The sequence below is a fragment of the Typopeltis vanoorti genome, chromosome 13 (genome assembly GCF_054136105.1).
Source record: "Typopeltis vanoorti isolate ZY-2024b chromosome 13, IOZ_Tvanoo_1.0, whole genome shotgun sequence".
NCBI lineage: Eukaryota > Metazoa > Arthropoda > Arachnida > Uropygi > Thelyphonidae > Typopeltis > Typopeltis vanoorti.
In genome coordinates this window covers 4791856-4818357 of record NC_143561.1, presented here as the reverse complement: position 1 = coordinate 4818357, position 26502 = coordinate 4791856, and the positions used below count along the sequence as shown (strand labels likewise).

The following is a 26502-nucleotide window of genomic DNA, read 5'->3' as shown; positions in this document are numbered from 1 at the left end:
AAGAAAGCATTTAAGCCTTAATCTATTGCCCAAACTGCCTCTCACTATAGAATAAGACTCCCACATCTTTGAATCACATCACATTTTTTTTAAATAATATAATTAAAAAACGTTTCCTCATTGATTCCCTTGCACTGCATGTCACATGGCTTTTGCTGTTTTAAATTAATCCATTGTTTGAATTCTACTTTGTAGTCAACTGCCTATTGCCATGTAATTTTCAGGTCAAAATGGCCTCTGAATAAATATTCACTCATTTCCTTGTATTATCATTTTAATGTTATGAAAACTTATGGAATAAGTATTTCCAAAACAGAAATACTCATTGAACATTACATTATATCTTCAGCAGATGTGACTCATGCTCCATCTCCAGCAAACTAAAGTTAGTATTCCACATTCATTCTTTCTTCTGCTAGCAAAATAACTGCAGAATTCTCTTGGACTTTGGCTTTACTGCTCTTTTCATATGCCAATTTCTCTTTCCTTACTACATTAGTCACCTTCACCTTATACTCCTCAATGCTGCATTGATTGAAAGCAGTTAATGTGTCTGAACATTTCAGAATCACCTCCTGCATTCCCTGGCTTGTATCAACACCTCACTAAATATCTAAAATTTTTGGTTACCTGAAACTCAACACCAAATGGACTCAAAGCCATTATCATGACTGCTTTCTTTACACATTGAGATGACAGTCTTCTGGTATCAATAATATCCTACCTCCTCTTATCTTTCCAGTCTTTTTGAAAAATCTTATAACAATCACACTATTCCCATGCATAAGTCATTAACCACATCTCACAACACTGATGATTTGTGAACTGACTAACTATATCACATTCTACTGTAATCTTTCATCTTTGACTCATCTGCCACTGATACCTCCTTTCTTACATCCCCAACTATCAGTCTCTTCTCTAAATATTTTATCTCACTCTGCACAAGCCTTAATTCATTTGTTAATCTTACCAATTCTTTTCTTATATCCTCACTTGTGTTCATATCTTTCATGCTAGTTTCTTTACTATTTGTCATTTGTTGTTCTACCATTCTTCTGTTTTTTGCACCTTCCTGTCTTACTGCACTCAGCTGTGCCATTTACATTTGTACTACATTCGCTGTTCTCAACTTTTGTGACACTCATCACTTATTCATGTCACCACCAAGTGCTTTGCTAATCAGGTCACTCGCTTGCCTTTTCATAACTTTCTTATTGATTCACTGCTCTTTCACAGTATCTCTGTTTGCTATAAGGCGAGCACTCATTATTCTTGTTACATTCTCGCTATATCACCCTCACTCACTCACTGACACATCACTGTCCATTAACTCTGCATCCAAGTCATATTTTGCACTCTCCTTCCATCTGACTTAAAAACTCTTTATCAACATAATCTAACAAATCCATGTACCACACCTCACATTTCACGAAATGACTAAAATCAAAATTCAACTCATGCACAGACAAAACCACTGCTATCTTCTTTTCAGTGTGGGTCAGTATACTTCGCTTTAAAGATTTTATATGCAAACTCACTCACAGATGATGGAGAAGATCTTTCAGTGGGCAAATAAGAGTAGTTAGTGTCTGATATGACAAAAGACAATCTGTATGTTGTACTTTTTTAAAACTCTTGAGATTTTTTTCTGAGATGCCCCAAATGTAGAGAATGCTAATTGATTTTTTTTTTTGTGTTTTGTATTTGGATGAGGGGAGGATGGCAGAGTGTTCTGTTGATTTTGTGAAGGAGAAAGCCATTGGTTATTAAGCATCACGGATGCGACTGATTTTTGTGGATAGACTAGTGTGGTCTGAGCAAAGGGTTCTAGCTCAATTATCTAAGTATTGATAACACTGTATTGCTGGGAGGAGTGGTGATGCAACAGCTGATGTATGTCCCTCATATGGGTAGCTTTCCTGTAAAAAGAAAAGAAAGAGGATCTGTTGGATAACCAGTATCAAGGATGGGCAGACAACTGTGGTCTTCTTTTTTCGATGGTGAAATGGATTCTTGAGTATTGGCTGTCGAGGTGTGCTAAAATGTTGTAATATATCCCAGCCATGTGGCCAAATGGAGAATATATTGTGTATATAACATAGCCATATTGTGGCTTTGAGAGGCGAGAGTTTAGGGCTGTTTTCAAACTTCCATGAAAAGATTGGCTGGAGTGTGTGTGTAAGGGGGATGGGGGAGGCAATAGCTATTCCTTCAATCTGCTTGTAGGTTTTCTGGGGCACCTCAAAAAAAAAAAAAAAACTTATGACAAACAGACAGCCTTCAAGCTATATCACAAATTAGCTATCCTTATCTGCACACTGAAAGATCTCCATCATCCAGAACATCCTCAGGTCTTTAACATCTCTTGCTCCTGCAAGCCTGCCTATATTGAACAAACAGGTAGAACTGTCATCTGCCTGGAGGAACAGAGAAAATATGTCCATTATATTCACACACACACATCTGAAATTCCTAGAGTCTGCCAGAGCCCAAAGTATTCACCAAATCCAAACAATTTGGCTGACACACCTTAACTTACCTAAGATATGAGAGAGCTATTTTGAGACCATTAGAAAAGTTAAAGGTGTAGGATCCTTTCTTACTCAATTTGCCTTCCTGCTATGTACATGCATACATACATGTGCTTATTTATATATTCTTTGTGCCCAGGAATATGTGCCTTCTTACTATGCCAATGTTTTTTTTTTATTATTATTACAGGCTCCAATGAGTTCTTAGACTCATCAAGGGAGGCCCTAAATATCATATCAAGAAGTATTCAGCATTCGCACAGTATCTATCATACACTGCTTTGAACTCATTCACAGTCATGGCAGCTTATTCCACCATTAACCACTCTCCAAGTAAAAAACCTAGTTCTAACACCCTTGCTAATTATACTCTTGCTCACTTTCCATGGATGGTTTGGATAGATTGGAGACTGGGCTAAGGAGAATGGATGTCAGTTTAATGTGGCAAAGTATAAGGTTAAGCATTTTGTGGCTAACCCACCAGTAGACCTGTTCTGAAAAATTTCCTCTAAATTAATCTTCTAAAAACCCCTCAGTAATTTGTATATCTCAATCATATCACCTCTTTTTTGCCTATCAACCAATTTCTGTAACCAGCAAATCTTCAACCTGTTCTCATAAGGTTCATTCCATAGACCATCTTGGTCACTCGCCTCTGGATCCTCTCTACCTTCTCCTCATCACCAAGAAACCCTGGCACCCAGATCTGCACACAGTAGTCAAGATGGGGTCTTATCAAGGCTTGATAAAGAGGAACAATGACCTGCTTGTCTCTGCTCGTCAAAGTATTCTTCAGAAATCAAGTGAGCTGATTTAGCCACTTTTGCTATGTGCCCCCTAAACATCAACTCCCTAGTCTCTGGCTTTGTCAATTTCCTGGAGTACAGTTCCACCAATGTGCTATACTGCTGATGTACAGTGATTCATTAGTAAGAGGTGCAATAGATGAGAGTTTGTTAAAATCATACTTACTGGGTGCGAAAATTAGGGATGTGAGTCTATTAGGGCGCAAAACAGAGGGTGAAAGAAATGATAGTAGTGGCAGGAACGAATGATTTAAAAGGAGAAAAAATTGCTATGAGAGAGGACTTGAAGGAATTACTTTAGGTAACAAAAGAGTGAGAGAGTAAGGATAATGAGTGTTGCCGCAGTATGACAGTGAAGAGTTCAGGAGGGCCTTAATTGCAAATGACCATGCACAGGTTATGCAGGAGGAGTGGAGTTTGCGGATGTGTGGAGTAAGTTTATGGGCGAAAGGATTTATACAAGGTGGATGGTTTGCATCTGAATGGATTTGGTGTGCGGAAACTGGAAAAAGTGTTGTTGAATGAAGTGAAAGGGGATGTACAGAATCAGGGAAACTAGAGTTATTAAGGGGGGAGTGGATGTGCAGTCTTCAGGGAGGCAGTTGAGTGTAAGAATGTGTATAATATGCCCGAGTTAGTAAGGAGGACAACAAATCAGAATGGGATAGTTAGTATAAGGAATCAAGATAGGGGTGGGACTAACGGGCTTCTGCATTTCATGTATACTAATACCAGGAGTATTAGGAACAAGAAGGAAGAATTTTTGGCCTTGATTGGCTCTCCCTGGCCACAGGTTATTGGCATTAGTGAAACATGGCTGACAGAAGATATAGCTAGTGGGATAGAATGTGATGGGTATAGTGTGTTCAGGAGGGACAGAGAGAATAAAACGGGGGGGATTGTTATTGATGATAGCTGATGAACTGCAGCCAAGGAGAACAGAAGTTGAACTGCAGGATAGAGAAAAGAGCAAATTTGAGGCTATTTGGTGTGAGATTGAGACTAGCAGAACAAAATATACAGTTGGGTGCTGCTATAGACCAGGTGATGGTAATAGTATAGATGGTGGAGATAGTTTGCATAAGCAAATAGATGCAATGAATGGAAGGAGGGTAATTATTATGGGGTATTTCAACTATAATAATATTGATTGGAAGGAGGAGAAAACACATGGGAGGAAGGAATTGGATTTTATGCAGTTAAGGTATAACTATCTGCAACAGCATGTAATGGAAAACACTACGGGTTCGAGAGTGCTTGACCTAGTAATTGCATCTGAGGATTTGACTGTAACGAATATGACCACATTGCCACCAATTGGTGAGAGTGATCATAGGGGCTCGACTTGGGGTGGCTAAAGTGTGGAATTTACAATAAAGACAGGGTACGTGTGGAATTATCGTGCTGGTAAGTATGACAAGCTTATGAGTTTGATTGGTTCAGTGCCATGGCATGTAAAACTGCAAGGGCTGGATGTTCATAGTGCATGGGAGGTGGTTAAGGAGCGTTTGCAGGAGGTAATGGCTGATTGTATACCTAGAGTTCGAATAGTAAATTAAGTAAGGGTTAAATGGATGAATAACACCATTAAGCTTGAGCTGCACAAAAAAGAAACAACTGTGGAGGGAATTTAAGGAGAAGGGTGACCTGCAGGCACATGAAAGTTATAAAGTGCAGGCCAGAAGGGTAACGAGCGTGGTAAGAAAAGCAAAAACGGATTATGAAAGAACGTTAGCCATGCAAGCTAAAGAGAATCCCAAACGGTTTTTTCGAAATGTTGCAAGTAAAAGAAAAAATGTATACCGCAGAATAATTTTAAGGAATGCTGATGGTAAGGAGATGACCGAATCAGTTGATATAATGGAATTACTGAGCGAGCACTACTTTGCAAGAGTATATCATCCAGGTGGTGACTTTGCAGGAATGGAAGAACCAACAGCTTATATGGGAATTGTGGTGAATGAAATGGAGGTGAATAGTCTATTACAAAACCTTAATGAGAATACATCTATGGGATTGGATGGTATACCAGCTCATGTCTTACGTGAAGCAGCTAAAGAATTGTCAGTGCAATTGACCATTTTGTTTAATGTGTCTTGGGTCTGGGTTAGTCCCACGGGGGGGGGGGGGGGGGGTAATAGTTTCACTACATAAAGGAGGTTCCAAGACTACTGTTGCAAATTATGGACAGATCATCATATCAGGAGTCGTTGTTAAGGTCTTGGAAAAAGTAGTCAAAAGGAAAATACAGGAATGGATAGATGAAAATGGGATACTGTATGGGAGATAGCATGGTTTTCTGAAGGGTAGATCATGCCTCATTAACTTGCTCACGTTTTATAATACAGTGACGGCTGAACTGGATAATAAGGGTAATGGGTTTAGTGATTCTGATGGACCTTGCTAAGGCCTTTGACAGGATACCACATGGAATTCTAATCAGTAAACTGCGGAATATGGGGAGGGATATAGGGTTGGTGAGATGGATAGGAGGGTGGTTGATGGAAAGATATCAGAGAGTAGTTTATTCAGGAGTAGAGTCCAAAAGATGGCCTGTCACTAGTGGTGTGTTGCAGGGTTTTGTTCTTGGACCACTGCTATTTAACTTGTTCATTAACAATATAGGAAAGGATCTGTTCATTTGTTTGGTGATGATGCAAAGTTGGGTAGAGCAATACTGACTGCACATGATGTCAAAATTTTGCAGGATTATTTGGATAGTTTGGAGGACTGGGCTAAAGAGAATGGATGTCAATTTAATGTGCCAAAATGTAAGGCTATGCATTTTGGGGTGAAAAGATTAGCAGCAGTATACCACATTGGTGGAATGGAACTGCACTCCAGGAGATTGACGAGGCCAGGGATATGGGAGTGTTGGTGGATAAGGAGTCGAAGTTCAGGGGACACATTGCTAAAGTGGCTAAATCAGCTCATCAAATCACTTGGTTACTGAAGAATACTTTGACGAGCAGAGACAACCAAGTTATTGTTCCTCTGTATCAAGCTTTGATAAGACCCCATCTTGACTACTGTGCTCAGATTTGGGCGCCAGGGTTTCTTCTTGATGGGGAGGAGGTGGAGTGGATCCAGAGGTGAGTGACTAAGATGATAGCAAGTCTATGGAATGAATCTTATGAGAACAGGTTGAAGATTTGTGGGTTGCAGGAATTGGTTAATAGGAAGAAAAGGGGTGATATGACTGAGACATTCAAATTACTGAAGGATTTCTATAAGATTAATTCAGAAGATATTTCTGAGAACAGGCCATCCATCTTGAATAAATCCTTTGGCCCATCAAACTCATTCCACACCACACCATCTGCATAACCTGCGCATAAAGTCATTTGCAATTATGGCCCTCCTAAAACTCTTCTCTGTCATACCGGGACAAAAAACAGACTCACCATCCTAACTCTGTCACTCTTTTCTTTCACTACCTTTAACAATACTTGAAAGTCCTCTCTCATAAAAAATTTATCTCCTTTCAATTCGTTCATACCCGCCAAAACTATCAATTCTTTCACCCTCTGTTTTTGCACTCTAATACTCTCACTTACATCCTTAAATTTCGCAGATGCAAAATTTAAGGATGTAAGTGAGGATATAATAATAATAATGTCTTTTCAGCCTAAAATGCATAACCTTACACTTTGCCACATTAAACTGACATCCATTCTCCTTAGCCCAGTCTGCCATCTATCCAAATCATCCTGCAAAATTTTGACATCATGTGTATTCACTATTGCTCTACCCAACTTTGCATCATCGGCAAATAAATGAACAGTTCCTCGCATATCCTTTCCTATATCATCAATGAACAAATTAAATAGGAGTGCTACAAGAACAGAACGCTGCAGTCACGGTGACTAGTGGTGTGCCGCAGGCGTTCTGCCTTGGTGACCATGGCAAAATACTGGCACAGTAGTTTATTAGACAAATAATTGGAGTTAGTATTATCTCTATATGTGTGTTTCTCTATTAAACTTTAATGTGAGTTATAATCAATGTTTAAGTATCCATACCATAACAATTAATATTAGTAGAGCAGAATTTATGAATATGACCATAAAGTCAGTTTGGCTTCACACTATTACACCACTGTTTGTGTAAGCTTTATTTCATCAGGCAGCCAACGAGTATAAGTTGCTTGGAGGCTTTTGTGGTCAAGTACTGTTTAAATCTATATATTTGTGTGTCCTGAAAATGAGAGGAAAAAAGTAGTCTGTGGTATAACATATAAAATGGAGAACTTAAGACAAACACAATAATAGCTACTATAAAAAATACATGACTGTCATGTTTGTTAAACACCACTGATTTTTTTTGTATGTCCTAGAAATTACAGTGCCGCTTCATTGTCAATAAAGATAGGGATCGCATAGTCAAATCATGGGGAAGAATTATAAAATGTAAAAAATAGTTTTAACAGAAAAATTGAATTAGAAATATTTAAATAACCTTCATGACTTACATGTGTAACATATATTATATTGGAGTTAAAACTTGAGCTCTTTCTTGGTTTTATTTGTTGACCAGATATTAATTATAATAAATATAGATCTTTGTTATATTCCCATGATTTCTCCACTATTTGTTGTAAAGTGAGGATCTGATCCTGGCAGCCTGTATTTGGCCTGAATCCAGCTTGTTCTTCACCTAGCTTTTCTTCCAATCATTGGGAATTCGTCCCTCTGTCCAGGCTTTCTGAACTATGCAGTACAGCCACAGTAAGACTTTTATATCACCATACTTCCACATTTCAAGCCTTTGATGGCTTTTTCTACTTCAAGTATGGATATGTATTCCTGACTGTATGCCTGTTGAGTGTTTTTTACCACTGTGCTATCACTGTTTGTTTCATTTAGCAATTTTTCAAAGTAATTACTCCATACTTCAAGGATATCTTTTTCTCCCATTTTCATGTCACCTTTATCATCTCTAACTCAAATTTTACAGCACTCTTTCCTCTATTCCTAAGCTTCTTCAACAACCTCCAGAATATTTTCCCACCTTCTTGGTATTTATATTCTATGTTCTTGCCAAAGTCCTCCCATGACTTTTGTTTAGCTTTCTTATATTTGTCTCTGTATTCTCTAAGAGCAAAATCTGACTTATTTGCCAGGAACATTTGATATGCTTTCTTCTTTTCCTTCACTGCCTCTTTAACTTCCTGTGTCCACCAGGGAGTTCTGATTTTTTTATGCTTGCAGACAACCTCACCACATGCCTCTCTGGCAGAATCAATCAATGTTTTCTTCAGAGTTTGCCACTGAATCTCCAAGGTTTGATTCCTGTTTTCAAACTCTTTCATTTTTTTCTTTAATAATCTTTGTGTATTTTAGTCTACAGTTCACATCTGAGAGCTGCTCAACTTTTATTCGCTTTAAAACTTTCTTACATGTTATTCTTTTCAATATGAAATTCAATTTTATCCTGCTCAAGACTAAATAGTGATCACTTCCAATTTCAAATCCTTTGTACACTCTGGTGCCCTGCACCCAGGGAGAAAACATCACTATCAACAATAACATAGTCAATGAGACTTTTCTTATTCCTAGCCTCTTCTCTCCATGTGAATTTGTGCACATTTTTATGTTGGAACATGGTGTTAGTAATAACCAGTCCATGTCCTGAGCAGAAATCCAACAGGCATTTGCCATTATTATTAGCTTTGCTCTTTTCTGCAAATTTTCCCAAAATAATTTTCTATGTCTGACACTCATTTCCCAATCTGCTATTTAGATCTCCAATAAGGACCAACTTTTCCTTTTTCATTGTGTCAGTTGCTCTTTCTAAAGCCTCAAAAAATTCCTCCACTTCTACCTTAGTAGAACCTTCTGTGGGACCATAGGCACAAATAAGTCTCATTGTCCAGTTCCCCATTCTCATATTTGTCCAAATCACTCTACTTGAGACTGCCTGCCATTCAAGAAGATTAGCTTCGTATTTAGTGTTGAATACTACGCTACTCCTTTTCCTTGATTGTTTTGTCTGAATATAACATTTTGCATTTATTGCTCAGAAAGATCTCACCAGTTTTAGTCTTTTTTGTTTCAGTCACCCCTATTATGTCGATCTAGTACTTATCTAATTTCTGAGCTAGCTCCATTTCTTTGCCATTCAGGCTTCTTATGTTGATAGTACCGATCTTTAACTCTGGTGATGTTGAGTTGGGGTGTGTTTTCAGATTTATTCCAGTAGCCGACTTTTCGCTGTTCACCCTGGTGAAAACAATGGGGGCCTTGTTTAACCAGGCGATGTCCTAGCTGGCATGAAGTTTTGTCATATTGTACCATCATTTTGTATTTTGGTTTATTTTTTATTTATTTATTTTTTTTTGGTATTTGGTTTGGTTTATTTATTTTTGTAAGGAAATCAAATAAGGTAGTTTGTGTCTTTTCAAATTCTGAAAACATCATCTATGTATCTGCACCAAATAACGGCTTTGGATTTACTTTGGAAAGGATGTCAGATTCTAGTTTTTCCATGAAAAGATCAGCACAGTGAGGTGATAAGGGACTGCCCATGGCTAAGCCATCAAGTTGTTTATAAATTGTGTCATTCACTTTGAAATAATTCTATTTGAGGCAATGGCAGAAAGGCTGAGCTGTGTCATGTGGATAGAGATTGTCTATGATCTTGATAACTTCTTCAACAGGTATGTTGGTGAATAACAAAAACCACGTCTAGGCTTGCAAGGATGTCTGTTTTTAAGATGGAGATGCCTTTTAATTTTTCAGTGAAATGTTTAGAATTCTTTATGAAGAAATCTGATTTTTTTAATATTATCTTTCAAAAGATAGGATTAAATTACATAGGCCAAACATCAAGCCTGGAAATTCGAAAAAAAGAACATATAGGGGGACATGAACAACAATAGAACAGATACTTCAGGATTAGCCCATCACTTCTCTATCTCTAACCACACACTGATTGGAATAACAGCTCCAATAGAAGATTTTCGATGTAGAAACTTCAAAGGAGTCACGGTTGTACTGTGCTGTGGAGAAAATTTAAACAGAAATCAAGGAATGATTCTGAAACAGACATCTGGAAAAGCCTAATGAATTCACTCAGCTTACCAGAATTTCATTTCGCTAAAAACTATATAACGTGCTCAATAAACAATGACTAAGACACCATGTTCCATGCTTATGATGTTACGCATCAGTTTTAATTTATTTGACTGTTACTCCATTCTTTTTTTACTAGCAAACGTTAGTGTATACCATTATACTTGTCCTGAAGAAGCCAGACAGAATAGCTGGTGAAACTTGTTGATAATTTGTGCAATTTTAATATGTGGTCAATGAATAAAATCAAGAAAAAGCTAAAGTTTTAATGTTTAAGTGACCAAAAACAAAACAAAAATATACTGGGAGTTTTTGAATAAAATTGTATATATTTCAACTAGTGTTACTTGGACATCGCCAGATCATTAACGTTGTAAACATGACTCCCAATAACGAGTCATAAATCATGCGTATATTAGCTAGTGTAATGGTTGGTGCTGAAGTATATGATATTACACTATTAGAGTTCAAAAGGAAAAATTGTAGAAAATTACATATATAAAAAATAATTATTAATTAAAAAATTATTTTTGTTTTATGTATAAGCTGTGAAAGTTATTTAAATATAAATCATTATGGTCAAAGAGATAGTTGCATCTTGGGTGCACCTGCACAGTAGTGTCTACATCATGTCTGCAATTTTTCCCCCTTTTGGTATGTATTTATGAAATGTGAAATCTGCTTGACTTTGAGACATGGAAATTTTGTTTCCCCAATTCAAAAACACTGAAATTTGATGTCCATTAGCAATATGAAAGTAAAGTACTTATGTCATATCATCAAATTTCTAATATGTAACTTAAGGGGATATTAAAGGATAATGGCACTACATGAAAGTTTACATCAATATTAACTTATCAGAAATACACCTCAATTAATGTTATCTGTGAGGGCTCCAAATACTGTCAATCTTGGTATGTATATTCGCTCGGGCATATTATATTCATTCATACATTCAACTGCTTCTCTAAGGACTATATATCTACCCCCCCCAGCATCCTGGTAAAAAAAAAACCACTTGTTTTGCTAACCTTTCCTCTCCCATTCTGTTTAAGTGACTACACTACCTGAGATTAACACTGCTCACACATCCCTGAATGCTCACTATCCTCTAACCTAAGGTCCAAACCTTAGGTTAGAGGATAAGCTGGCAATCTGAGATTTAGCTGAACAAATTATACTCTTAACTGGCTTAAACCAAAATTAAATAGTCATACCATAGAATAGATATTAAATAGAACTAATTAATAATTTTCATGTCATCATATGTTAGACAGCAAAAATATAATGAAAAAAAAAAAGCACTCCATGGTCAGGAGGTTGCACTCATGCATACAGATGTACGTGTTTTGAGATTTTGGAACAAGCGAATACTTTATTATTAAAAGAACTTTTAATGATTTACTATATATCTATGAAATAGGGAATTACTTTATAAGGTAATAATCCTCCATTTCATAAAATTGCATCCACAAAACTGGAAGTGTTTCAAAAAATGCTTAATTTTTCGAAACCAAGCAAAATCAATGCAAAGTTCATATCATTTAGCAACCTGAAAGAGGTGAACATATGGCTGTTTTGTAGTGATTTTCATTTAATAATTTTCTGTTTAATTAAAATACAATGGATAGTTATGTTTGAGTATTTTTTTTGAGGTTTTCAAAAAACATTTAAATTTTAATTAAATAAAAAAATTACCAATTGTATTTATTAACATATATTTTCTTGATAAAGGAAAAGTCAACCACATTGTTTTAACATTCTTTATTAATGCACCCTCATAACAGCAACATAAGCCAACAGTTGAGTAATTTTAGGGAGCTGAAAAAGTGATTGTGATCGTTTACCATGATGCTTTTGTGATCCCAAGTAATCATAAAAATAAAAGCAGTACCTGACCATCATTCATTTATAATCCATCTGTACGCTCACTGAACAACTTTTCTTCACTTCCTTCCATCCATTTTTTTTTATTAATGTAAACAGATTGTTAAACCTATATTACTTCCATGTGAGGCCATACTTTGTAACAAAACTTCCTCTTCTGGTGGACCCCAAGTAAAGAAACAGTAAGAAACTTATTGACGTTTAAAATAAGCATCAATAAGTTTCTTTACTGTTTCTAACCTAAAACCTAAACATAAGATATTCACTCTGATCCCCAGGCCATAATTATGGGGATCAAGGTCAGATTAGGGATATCAGGCTACAGGTGCATGTAAAATATAATACAAAATCTTTATGAAATAAATGCAAAACTAAAGAAAACACTGGCATTTCAAAATTTTCTACAGACATTTCTCATCTTAATATAGTGATTGGTAACATGCCTTTTGCTACCTGTTTACAACTTTTTATATGTATAGGTGCAATTTGATAAAGCTAGAAAATGACAATACTCATGGTGTACTATATTTCATAAAATAAAAAAATAAATAAATCACATCTATTTGTTTGTCACTGCTATGTATTAATTTTCAAATAGTACACAATTTTCCAAGCACTGGAACCAGATTACAAGCCCAAAATGAAACACCATTCTTCTAAATTTGTTAAATATGCTGTAGCTATTCCAATTCCTTCAACTCCACTGATAAAACAAATTTTTTTGCCTCCCCATTCCTTGTACTGTTTTTTTTTTTCTCCCTCTTTATGTTGGAGGTCAATTTCCTCTCCTACATATTTCTAAAAGATGAGGAAAACTGGCAAAATATTCAGATATAAGAAAGCATTCTTGGATTCATTAAATTTGGCATTTTAAATTTAAAAAAAATATATAAAGGAAGTGCATTTTTATAGTGTGAATATTTTTTTTTTTTTTTTTGGTGGCTGTAGAGCTATGGCTAAGATGTGTTTGTGCCAGGAAAGGCTAGAGATGAAGGTCAGTCCAAGAAGAAATCTTGTTCTGATATTTGAGTGTTATCGAAAGTAAAGAGTGACATAGGATCTTTCTTACATAAAATGATACAGGAGCAGCATTAAAGTTCACCAGGTTATCCATACCCCAACTGAAGAACAATGAGATCAGAATTTAAATCATTAGTAATGTAGGATCTTGAAGCCTCTATTGTTTGGATGTTACAAGGTTTACAAAATGAGAAGAAAGAGTGGAGTGCACTGTCGTCAGCATAGCTATGGACAGAATCTGAAGTCAGTGAGAGCAAGCTATTTATATACAGGAGGGAAGAAAGCAGGTGAAAGTACACAGCCTTAGGCATTCCTGCACTGATGGGAAATAAGAAGACACCATCTACCATGACATGTAGCTGAGTGACCAGAGAGGAATCCAGTATACCAGTCACAAAAGATGGTAGTATGCTGGGCAAACCTGTGCCAGATCCCAATCAAATGCCTCAGAAATGTCAAAAGTGACCACTTGTGCTTCTCCAAACCTTTTCATGGCTTGAGCCTAGAGGTGGTGGTGAATGCTAGATCAGCCATAGAGTAGTAGAACCCAAATTTTTGGTTATGAATTAACTGACATTGGCTGATTCTCTCTCATACATATACATATATATATATATATATATATATATATATATATATATATTTGCTTACTTGGGATTAGGAGTTAAATAACCAAGTTTATAAAATTACTTGGTAACCCTAATATACAGTATCCCCAAGTTAAAAAAAAAAAATTAATTACACATACATATATATAATTTTTTTTTTTTTTTGAAAGAACAGAAGGTGGGCAACTGGATGGTAGTTTGTTGGCTGATTTTTATTATTATTATTAAACAAGACCTCATGGAGTCAAAGACTCATCTAGGAGGTCCTTTTATCTCGCACACATCTCATCATACCGGGTCTTAAACACATTCAAACTCCTTGCAGACACCACACGCTCAGGCAAGGCATTCCAATTATCACAACTCTGCACGAAAAAAAACCTGCCTCTCACTCCCCTACTCACACCCTCTTTATACAGTTTCCAGGCATGACCTCTGGTTCTCCCCTGATCTCCCACTATTCTCTGTAGAACTTCTCCACCATTGATCCTATAACAACCCCTTACCAACTTGTAGGTCTCTATCATATCTCCCCTCTTCCTTCTCTCCACTAGACTCTGCAAATTACATCTTTTCAATCTTTCCTCATACTCGACATTCCAGAGGTCAGAAACTACCTTAGTCAGTCGCCTTTGGACCCTTTCCAACATATCTTCATCCTTCTGAAAACCAGGTGACCAAATCTGGGCACAATAGTCCATGTGTGGCCTAATCAAAGCCTTATACAATGGAACAAGAATCTCCCTACTTCTACACGTCAGTGTCCTCCTCATCATTCCCAGAAGTCTTTGTGTTGTCTTCACAATTTTGGCGATGTGTCCCCTAAATTTTAGATCCTTATCCACTATCACTCCCAGATCTCTTATTTCCTCTACTTCCAACAATATATTCTCACCAAGCATAAATTCTGCATCCTCTCTTTGTTTTCCAAATTTTAAAACCTTACATTTTGCAACATTGAACTCACATCCCCATTTGCTTGCCCAATCACTCAATTTATTCAAGTCTTCTTGCAAGACCACAACATCTTCACTACTCTTTATGGTTCGTCCCAACTTTGCATCATCTGCAAACAACTGAATATCTCCATCCAAATCTTTGCCAATATCATTAATATACAAGTTAAATAGTAATGGCCCTAAAACAGATCCCTGAGGCACTCCACTAGTGACTTTCCTTTTCCTGGATATTGCACCCCCATACATTTATTAGTTTTCTTTGGAATAGGATGAACTGTTGGCTTGTTTCCATGCTGTGGAAACAAGTTGAGCATGTTGAACAAAATGCCAGTTGAGCAGGAAAGATTGAAGAGGTGATAGAAGATAGGTGTTTATTCTAAAGCACAAGTTATCATAATAAGTGGTATGCCACCAGGACCAGATGCCTTGTTCTGAGTTATTTGGGATTTATTTCTAGCAGAAAAAAAGGTAGTATGAAATGAATAGTTCTTGGTAGAATGGGAAACTTGCCATGGTCATCAGTATAGGAACTGGAAGAAAATAATGCTAATAGGTTAGCCTTGTCTTTGATGTTACAATAGTACCATCTAGATGTAAGAATGATGAAAACATGAGCAGAAGTTGAACCAGTGGCTTTGGCTAAGGACAAGAAGAAAAGCTGATTGCATTTGGACCTTTCAAAATTGGATTGGGTTATTTTCTTCTTCTTCTTTTCCAGTTGTTGCTGCGATGTAGGTTAAGTGCAATGCTGAAGTTTCAGTCTCATTCCATTTGCCTTTTTTTTTTTTTTTTTTTGTGAAGACTGAGAACACTTTCTGGAAAATTAAGGCTTAGTAGTGGTTGGGAATATGGAATGGAGTGAGGGCCTTCATTCCAGTTAGAATTACGTTATTCTGTCTAACCAAGTATTTGGTTCAAAACAACTGAAGCAGTAATGAGAACATGGAAAGGACAAGCAGAATTCAGAGATAGTCCCATATAGGCACCTTTGTAATGACAGTGAACACAAGACAGAATGGCTGGGTGCAGGTTGTTCTGAAGAAGGAATCATGAATTAGGTAGTTACAAAGAGAAATGACATCCACTGATATTTGAAAGGAAAGCTTGTGGAAGGGATCAAGGGGGGTTGGCAGGATGATGAGGGTTATCTGGTATTCTGCTAGAAAGATGGACTATTAGGTGAACATAATAGTGAATACAAGGGTTGTTTGGAAAATTTCCAATAGACAGTGACACAATTCATTCAATCATACCAGTGTCAACATCTTTTTCATGACCCCTGGCAAAATTTTAGTCACTTGCGATGCGTAGTTCTCCTTTGGCAAACATTTAAAATGACTGTTTGCATTTTTCACAAAAATGGAGAAAAACGAGTTTCATGCAATGGAAAAACACTTTTATTTGAAGAAGTGGATGGCTGCGCAGATCAAAGCAGAGTTAGATGCAATTCATAGGGACCTTGAACCAGCATTAAAGACTATTTATTTTTGGATAAATGAGTTTAAACGTGGTCGTAAGTCCACTGAAGATGAAGCGAGCTCCGGACACCCGACTGAGGTCTACGAAGGAAATGATTGACAAAATCCATGGTATCGTTATGGAAGACCTGCGAGTGAAAGTGCATGAGATTGCTGAGATTGTAGGCATCTCAACTGAATGGATCCCTACAGCGTATTTAGCGTGTCCTTGAAGGGTATCACTCATGAACCAGACAAATCAGAGCCCTTCCTCAGAAAACCAAACACGGAAGTAGGCCACTTAGTCTCTAAAATCAACATGGTGGTATTTCATTAGGTGAGGAAAGACCGCATTACTACTACAAAGAAATACACAAGTAGGATGTTTCAGATTGTACATCTGTAAAAAATTTTTTTATTTAAACTCAAGTTCCAAAGATAATACACCAATTTGCAATAAACAGTATAGATAACTGATCATTTAACATCCTTTAATGACTAAATTACTGATAGCCTTAAAGGATATGAGATGAAGACTGATCAGATATATTGATAGGCAAAATCTAAAACTATTTCTACTTTTAGATGACTATTCAACTCCTACTCAAGAAAGGTTGCAAACCTATAGTGCACTGTGGGCAGACGAAGATTGTTTTTTCTATTTTATTAATTTTTATATTTTTAACTGACCTGAGAACACTACCCTAGAAATCAAATATACAACTTTTTCAAGCCATTTCAGGCCTCAAATGAGCAGAGCAGCAATGTCGAATGGGTGCAAGACCACTTAAATATGTTCACACACATCCATGGCCATGCAGGGATTCGAATCCACAGGCTCACAAGGGTTGGCCAACCAACTCATTTGTTTAGCACCTTGACTTAATAGCATATAACAATATTTACATGTAATATTTATGCATATACACACACACATTTTTTTTACATCATTCTAGACCAATTTATCAATGTTTTGAATAACAAGATCTGGCCACAGACTATAGGTTGAGCATTCCTGATTACAATGGCCATATCTTCACATACCTTCAAAAATTAAGAACATTATAATCATATGTTCTAAAAATAAATTATACCAAAACAAATATTCAAAAATGAAAATAATAATAAAGCCCATATTTACATCCTAAATAAAAAAACAGGTCAAAGGAAAGATCAAAGTAAAATACAGGAAGGAGAAATTATTTTTAAGAACAATTAGATGAACAAAACTAGACAAAGACATCAGAAATGAGCTAAGTATTTATAACTTAAATGATAAGATTAAGGAATATAAACAGAAATGGAAAGTGCATTTATACAGAGCAGGGCTGTCTAAAGCACGATCCGCGGTGCGATTTTATGTGGCCCGCATGTGGATTTTGATTGTCACAAGTGAAAAAATAAAATAATTTGAATCGAATGTATATTAGATATTTTAATTCTATCACTAATCAATCTCGATGCTGATAATTTTATTTGGTGTTTTTACATCACTATATACCCACTTGTTTTTCAAATATTAGATGTGTCAAAGAAGCGTTATACTTCTGGAACATGCGCATGTTCCAGGCGCTCGCAGGGAACATGAGCGTGCAATTAGTGTTGTTCGTTTGCTCAGCTTTCGAGGTTGTATCACTGCTGTTCACCAAATAACTAGATACACATTGTGTTGTGGTCCTCGGATTATCTAAGGTTGAATAGCCCTGATATAGAGGCTGGAAAGATATCAGCCACCAAAAGGGGAGGGAGGAATTATTATTATTCCGGCCTCCATGGAGTCAAAAGACTATCATGGGAGGTCCTTCCTAAGAACAAAGTCTCAAGATTCATCGAGGGAAGGTCCCCCTTAAGAAACACAAAAGTCTATCATACCACTCCTTAAACTCATTGACCGTTCTCTCCCTCACCACTCCATCAGGCAATGCATTCCATGGTTCAACCGCCCTCCACGCAAAGAAACCACTCCTCACTCTCTTGCTCACAGTTTCCTTTCATAACTTCCAGGGATGGCCTCTTGTCATCACTCCTTCCCACTGTTCAACCAAGCGAAAGAACTCCCCAGTGTCAACCCTGTAACCACCTCTCAACAGTTCTCAATCATATCACCTCTCCTTCTATCCACCAAACTCTGCAGTCCACATTCCCTCAGCCGATTCTCATAACTATCCTTGTACAGTCCTGAAACCATCTTTGTATCCTTTCCACAGTTAATTTATCCCCTTCAAATCCTGGGGACCAAATCTGAGAACAATAGTCTAAGTGTGGTCTGATCAGAGACTTATACAACTACCTGTAAGATGGAAATATCAGTAAAGCCAAAACAAACAAATTCCTAATACTTGAATGATAATAAATAATAAAATCCTATATTTACATCCCAATTATAAAATGGAAGATAAATGGAAGACAAATATCTTGGTTGGCAGACATCAGACAATAGACTGGCATGAGCTCTGCAGGACTGTTCAGAGTGGCTGAGGATCACTCAAATTTTGCCAATGTGGATCAAACCCTCAAAGAAGATTTACATCCTAAAATAAGCTTCAAAATGCACACTTCAAAAATTAACTTATCTTTTATTCTCAAGTGAAACATTATTTATTCTCAAGTGAAAAATTACAGCACTTGTCAAGAATGTAAAAATTTTCAGTTAGAACATAAACTACTGATTACAAAAATGTAGGAAATTTTTCACTTGGTTATACTATAAATTAAAGATGCCAAGAAATTATATTCTTGGTTTAATCCTTTAACCAAGTGTAAGCAAAGTTTGCACCTGAAGCAATTTCAGGACTGGGCAACTCGTATATGGAAGCTAATGACTTCACATCACTTGCCTTAGTATCCCATAATACAATGCACACATCCTTACGGACATGTATAATGCTATGCGTTATGAGAAGAATCACACTACCCAGACAGTTTCGACCTTTATTGAGGTCTCATCAGTGGGAGCCAGACCTAGAAGTGATACCAAGGTTGAAATAATGCAAATATGACTTCTGCATTGCTTCAACCTTCAAATAAGCTGATGCCATGGGTGGATATTGTGAAGACATTTGGATTACACAGTAATGCAACATGATAAACAGTATGGTTTGATTATAATATCTATTTGTAACTTATTCTTGCTACGAATGCAGATTAAGTAAAATCTAACATTAAAGAATTTTCCAAGCCATGTTTTTTATGTTGTTCCCACCTGCAAAAGGTTATATGCAAACCTATAATACATTTTGTACTGTGGGTGGGCTAAGAATTATTATTACGCGACGCCTCTAAGGAGTTCAAGGACTCATCACGGGAGGACATTCTACTCCACTCACATCTAAGCACCTCCTCTACTACTTAATCTCCTAACTACACATAACTACCATTAATGCCACCTACCACCAACAGTATTTCGTCTGTAAATTTCATGTGTTTTGATGGCCAATTTGCCTGTATGCAGGATGAAAAACTCAAGTTTCTGGAAGAAACACTCTGCTACCTGCATCTGAGATCAGCTAACTCGCCTTCAAATGAAAAAGCCGATATAAAGATTCTTCTTGTAATGATGAGAAATGCACAACATACTGTTGTTCTTCCAACTGCGCTATAAAAGAATTTTTTTCCTATTTTTTTTTTTATTTTACATAGTCAACCCTGCAATAGACTAAACCTGGAACTATTTTCAAGCCAATAGGGTTTGAAAAAAAAAAGGCTCCAATAAGTAGGATGGTAATCTTACACCAGGCAATGAAATATCTCTCACCTAAACACTATCACAAACATCCATGGCCAGGTTCGAACCACAACATGATGGTTGCAAAGCAGATACACAAACCACTCAGCCAACCAGGCTGGCATTTACTTGTTTTTTAGGTGTTACTGAACATAGGAAGGTCGTTTTTGTGTAGTTCAGAAAAATTAGAGGAATACATCTAAGGTAAATGTTCTTCAAAAAAAAAATTATTTTTTCTTCTGTGGAGAATATCTTAATACTATACTGAAAATTTATAATACATCATATGTCTAAACATGACTCAGGTATAAGCCAAGTGTCAAGATGGGGTTAGTATCAACCAACTTAAAAGTATAACTAGAAAATGTTAATACTAATCAATCAAATTTACCACTTAAACTGAATGTGCTAATGGATTCACTATCTGAAAAATATATATACAGTTATGTCTTAGGACTGCATTCAATTTTGCACATTAATTTGAGCTCCTTTTCTAAGCCTTCCTTTCACAGTTCAATGCTGAAAAACATGCTAACACTGATAAGATTTATAATATGCATACACATTATGAAATAATAAAGATAGTAATTAAACATATTTTTTTACACCTTCTAAAAGAGTTATACAATCCAAGCTCAAAAACCAAATGCCTTTCTACCGCTTTGATTTCCTACAAGTAGGCATAGCAAACAAAGCATTTAGTTTGCTATGTCTACTAAAACAAAAATGGCTGATATGAAGATGCTTCCCCATGAACAACAGGATTTAAAATATATAGCAAGAATTACTCAAAGCACATCAGACACGCTTTAGCTCAAGTAACTTATAACAGACTGAAAAGAAACTTTAAAGTGACATATAAGCAAAGTGGATATCGTACCGCACGGCATCAGATTGTACGTGGATAAGTCTTTCGTCTTCAACACCTTCATCTTTCCTCGGTAACGACGCCATCATGGCCTTTTTATCCTCTGCCTTCTCGAGCAGACATGTTGTGTGGAAAGTTCTAGACTTGAAAGCAAGCGTCTGCTGATGAACATGACTAAAAGTAAGTCTACTGGTTTCGTTTAAAGGATATTTAAAAAGTTTAGGTAACAGAAGAGACAAACTTTGGGCTTTTTTGCTCAAAATTACCCAAGTCGATGGCATTTTCCAGGAATATCTTCAAACTACCTCAATTCACTATGGCATCAAGAGAAACAACAACCCACCTCTCGTTATTACATACTAATACTATCATTTTTCGCTAGATGGAGTGGACTGCACGACCCTATTGCAAATAAAGCAATATTATGGCCAAATCATTTCATGGAGAGAAATACGGGGATTCAAAATTATCCAAGAATTATCAAAAAATTCATAAAACATCAATTTATTATTTTCTTTTTTTATAAATTATCAAATTTAATTATTTAATTCACATATTAAATGAGACTTTGACTCCAAGAGAATCAATGTAATAACAATTATTAGTATAATTTTCCATTAAAGTGCTACAAAACGTCGTTTTTATTTCTTACTATCGTTTTTATTTCTTACTATTTAAAACAAATATCACAACGAACAGATACCCCAAAGTGTCCTACGAACAAAATATTACCAGAAATTCAATAAATTGGTTGATGATGCTCGCTTATGTGGAATGAGGATATTAATTTGAAAAGTCATTAGCATTTTTACAAGACAAAGGATAAAAATTTAATTGATCAATGAAAAATCAGTTTCATTTGATTTTTTCCCATTTAAACCAGAGTAATAATACAACTTCTTTAGACCAGGTAAATACGTTTTTTTTTTAGTAGTATTAAGAATGACATGGTAGTTGCGAAAAAACTAAGAAAAAACTAAACGTGAGACACACAAATGTACAAAATACAATTCATTACAACCACTCGTTACCGAATTATCGCCCGTCATAATAAATGGTCAGTAGTAATTGATTATAATTACAGCAAAATTTTTAAAGATTATAATAGGGCTATTTCCGATAAAATATTTTAGTACAGTTTTCATTTAAAATATAACGCAAAGAAACATTTATCAGGATTTTAAGAGACAAAAAAAGAAATAACCATTGCATTGAATTTCCAAAGGCGTTTAGTATAAAATCAGAAGTGACGAACTTGTCTTTGAAATTGTGTCCATGTTAAAGAAATGGGAGAGATGGAGAGAGAGTTGTTTAAGTCAGATAATTTTGGTATCATAAAGGGGTAGATGGATTTATTGAGATTTCACCACGTCTTATGAAAGTATGCGTTGAGGAATTAACAGTGCCCTTAACTTCGTTGTTTAACGAGGACATTGAGTCTGGAAAGAATCCGAGAAGTTAATGTAAAAAAAGATTTACCACTACATAACAATTGGAAAAGAAAAAGTTGTATTAAATTATATATCACTTTGCATTTCTGAAGGACTTAATATTGAACGAAATCAGGCTTATGTAGTGGTCATAGACATTCTATATCCAGTTCGAGGTGGATTTCTTACAGGAATTATCATTAACATCGGTCACTTCAAGGAAGTCTGGAAATCATTGAGGAAAGCACATATCAGGCATGCTAGCTGTCAAGCCTATTCTTGAATTCATTCACACTAAGTGTACAACCTCCAAATCATACTAGAGAAAAATCTAGCTCTCATAGCTTTATCGACTCTAATCATTCTAAACTTCTCTGGATGCCCTCTTGTCCTCTCTGCATCATTCATAAAATTAAAAATTCGCTTCAGTATACTATACGATGCTTTCAGAGGTTTATAGATCCTATTATATCACACCTTTTCCCTGGTTGCACAAATTATCAGTATGTTCTAAAAATCTATATTCTAGAATCCAGATATCATCCTTAAACTCTCCTTTGCACTCTGTGCTGTATTTGCATCATTATGGAGACCAGATCTGTGCACAATAATCCACATGAGGTCCCCTCAAAAAAAAGACTCGAAACGACATCCTTATCCTAACATGTCAGTGTTTGTTTCCACATTGTAATGTTTCTTTGAATTGTATTTGCCATTTGTCTATCTCACAAAACTCCAAAGTTCCTATCCTGATCTCAGATTCTAGCATGATCGCAATAACATACGAGTAATACGCCTTACCAGCCTGTTCAAATCATTCTGCAGGTGTCGGATGTCCGTTCCATTCTGTATTACACTGCCTATATTTGCATATTCAAAACTGTTGTATGTCACTTGTCAAAACCTTCCCAAAGACGGTAATGTAACGATTGAATAGCAATGAATCAAGGACAGACTTACATACACCACACACTACTTTTTCATATCATTCAGCAAGCCATCATCTCTTATCAAAGCTAATAGTTTATAATTCAATCCCATATCCAGATTCAATCCAATAATAAATTTATTATTATTATTATTATTATTCAGTGTAAACTCATGTTCTTAGAAAAGTATTAATACACTGTCAAACCATTTCTGTATGCAACATGTTACCAACTTTCCAAAATCTTCACCACCACTCCATACTCCTGATAGATCGATAGTTGGATATATCAGTCTTGGCACCATCCTCGTGCAATGCAATTATCATACAATATTTCGATTACTGGTACCAATTTAGCTGAACACTCTTTAGCATACCTGCTCATACTCTATTCTTGAATTCATTCACACTAAGTGTACAACCTCCAAAGGCGATACATACCAATCGTACTAGAGAAAAATCTAGCTCTCACACCTTTGTCGACTTCATTACACCTCTAACTATTAACTATCATTCTAAACTTCTCTGGATGCTCTCTTGTCCTCTCTGCATCATTCATAAAATTAAAAATTCTCTTCACTATACTATACGATACTTTCAGATGTTTTCCCTGCTGCCAAATTCTTATTCACTTTATGCAACAGATAGTACCTCTTCCTCTTACACTCCTACACCTCACTGCTTCCTCCACTACAAGGTAGTACTGAGCTGTAGCATATGTAATATTGCATACACTAAGCTGATCTATCTTAGCAAACATTTAATTACATTTTATAATAAATAACTACACAGGAGGAAAAGTGTTCTTCATATATTGAAAATTCAGTATTTTGTAAAAGCATTTGAATTATTGTCACATGACAGAGTGGTATATTATGTTTTACAAATAGTTTGGCTTCATTACACCTCTAACAATTAACTTGAAGCTGAACTCATATAGAATCTGAACACCTGTAAAGTATATTTCTGGTCAAAGGGATGAAAAAAATATAATGTAACACTGTGTACGGAAAATTCTGTTGTTGTTGTTGTTGTTGTTATTATTATTATTATTATTATTATTATTATTATTATTATTATTATTATTATTATTATTATTATTTCGGGCGACTCCAGGAGTCCTTAGACTCATCGAGGGAGGCCCTAAACATCATGTCCACACAAATATGCGATTACCTTCTCACAGTATCTATCATACCTTGTCTTGAACTCGTTCACCGTCATAGCACCCACAACAGACTCTGGCAGCTTATTCCACTCATTTACCACTCTAAAAGTAAAGAACCCAGCTCTAACACCCCTGCTAACCACACTCTTGCTCAGCTTCCATAGGTTTCCCCTAGTTCCCCTACCACCAGTCCTGATCTCAAAAATATCCTCTGAATTAATCCTATAGAATCCCTTTAGCAATTTGAATGTCTCAATCATATCTCCCCTTTTCTGCCTATCAACTAGTTTCTGCAACACACAAATCTTCAACCTGTTCTCATATGGTTCATTCCATAGACCTGTTATCATCTTAGCCACTCGCCTCTGGATCCTCTCCACCTCCTCCCCATCAAGAAGGAACCGAGGTGACCAAATCTGGGCACAGTACTCGAGATGAGATCTTATCAAGGCTCGGTACAGAGGTACAATAACTTGCTTGTCTCTGCTCGTCAAGGTATTTTTCAACAACCAAGTGAGTTGATGAGCTGATTTAGCTACTTTTGCAGTGTGCCCCTAAACTTCATCTCCTTATTCACCAACACTCCCAAGTCCCTGGCCTCATCAATCTCTTGGAGTACAGTTCCACCAATGTGGTATACTGCTGCTAATCTTTTCACCCCAAAATGCAGAACCTTACATTTTGTCACATTAAATTGACATCCATTCTCCTTAGTCCAGAACTCCGATCTATCTAAGTCATCCTGCAAGACTTTGACATCTTCTGCATTCACTATTGCCCTACCCAACTTTGCATCATCAGCGAACAAATGAATTGTTCCACTTAGATCCTTCCCTATATCGTTAATGAACAGATTAAACAACAGTGGTCCAAGAACAGAACCCTGCGGCACACCACTAGTCACAGGTCCTCTTTTGGACTCTACTCCTGAATAAACTACTCTTTGATATCTCTCCATCAACCAACCACCTATCCATCTCACCAACCCTATATCCATTCCCATATGTTGTAGTTTACGGATTAGTATTCCATGTGGTATCCTGTCAAACGCCTTTGCAAGGTCCAGCAGTATCACTGTAAATCCATTTCCCTTATCCAGTTCAGCCGTTGCCTTGTTATAAAACTTGAGCAAGTTACTGAAGCATGATCTACACTTCACAAAGCCATGCTGTCCCCTATACAGTATCTCGTTTTCATCAATCCATTCCTGTATTTTTCCCTTGACTACTTCCTCTAAGACCTTGACAACGACTCCTGATATGCTGATCGGTCGGTAATTTGCAACCGTAGTCTTGGATCCTCCTTTATGCAGTGAAACTATTTTCCCCTCTTTCCACACCTTCGGGACTAATCCAGACCTCAGACTCAGATTAAACAACATGGTCAAGGGCATTGATAATTCTTTAGCCGCTTCACGCAAGACCCGTGCCTGTATACCATCCAATCCCACAGATGTGTTCACATTAAGGTTCTGTAATCAACTAGTCACCTCCACTTCATTCATCACTATTCCCGTATAAACTAATGGTTCCTTCACTTTTTCAATGTCACCACCTGGATGATATGCTTTTGCAAAGTGCGCGCTCAGTAACTCCACTATATCGACTGATTTAGTGACCTCCTTACCATCGTCATTCCTTAAAATCATTTTGCCGTGTACAGTTTTTTTCTTGCTTGCAGCATGTTGAAACAACTGTTTTGGATTCTCTTTTGCTTGCAAAGCTAGTTTCCTTTCATAATCCGCTTTTGCTTTTTTTTACCACACTCGTTACCTTTCTGGCCTGCACTTTATACCGTTCATGTGCCTGCAGGTCACCCCTTTCTTTAAATTCCCTCCACAGTTGTTTCTTTTTTTGCAGCTCAAGCTTAATGGTGTTATTCATCCATTTAACCCCTACTTGTTTTACTATTCGGACCGTAGGTATACAATCAGCCATTACCTCCTGTAAATGCTCCTTGACCACTTCCCATGCTCTATCGACGTCCAGCCCTTGCAGTTGTACATGCCATGGCACTGATCCAAGCAATCTCCTAAGCTTG

General features: G+C 36.5%; 1 protein-coding gene across 1 annotated transcript in view; it reads right to left on the bottom strand.

The window, feature by feature from the left end:
- The window catches only part of mRpS11 (mitochondrial ribosomal protein S11), a 114412-nt gene extending 93141 nt beyond the window's left edge, over positions 1–21271 (bottom strand). The window contains exon 1 of the mRNA XM_090402290.1: positions 20949–21271. Within this exon, the coding sequence (XP_090258416.1) occupies positions 20949–21217 (269 nt within the window). The 5' untranslated portion in view covers positions 21218–21271. The remainder of the gene's footprint in view (positions 1–20948) is intronic.
- Between the last annotated feature and the right edge of the window lie 5231 nt (positions 21272–26502).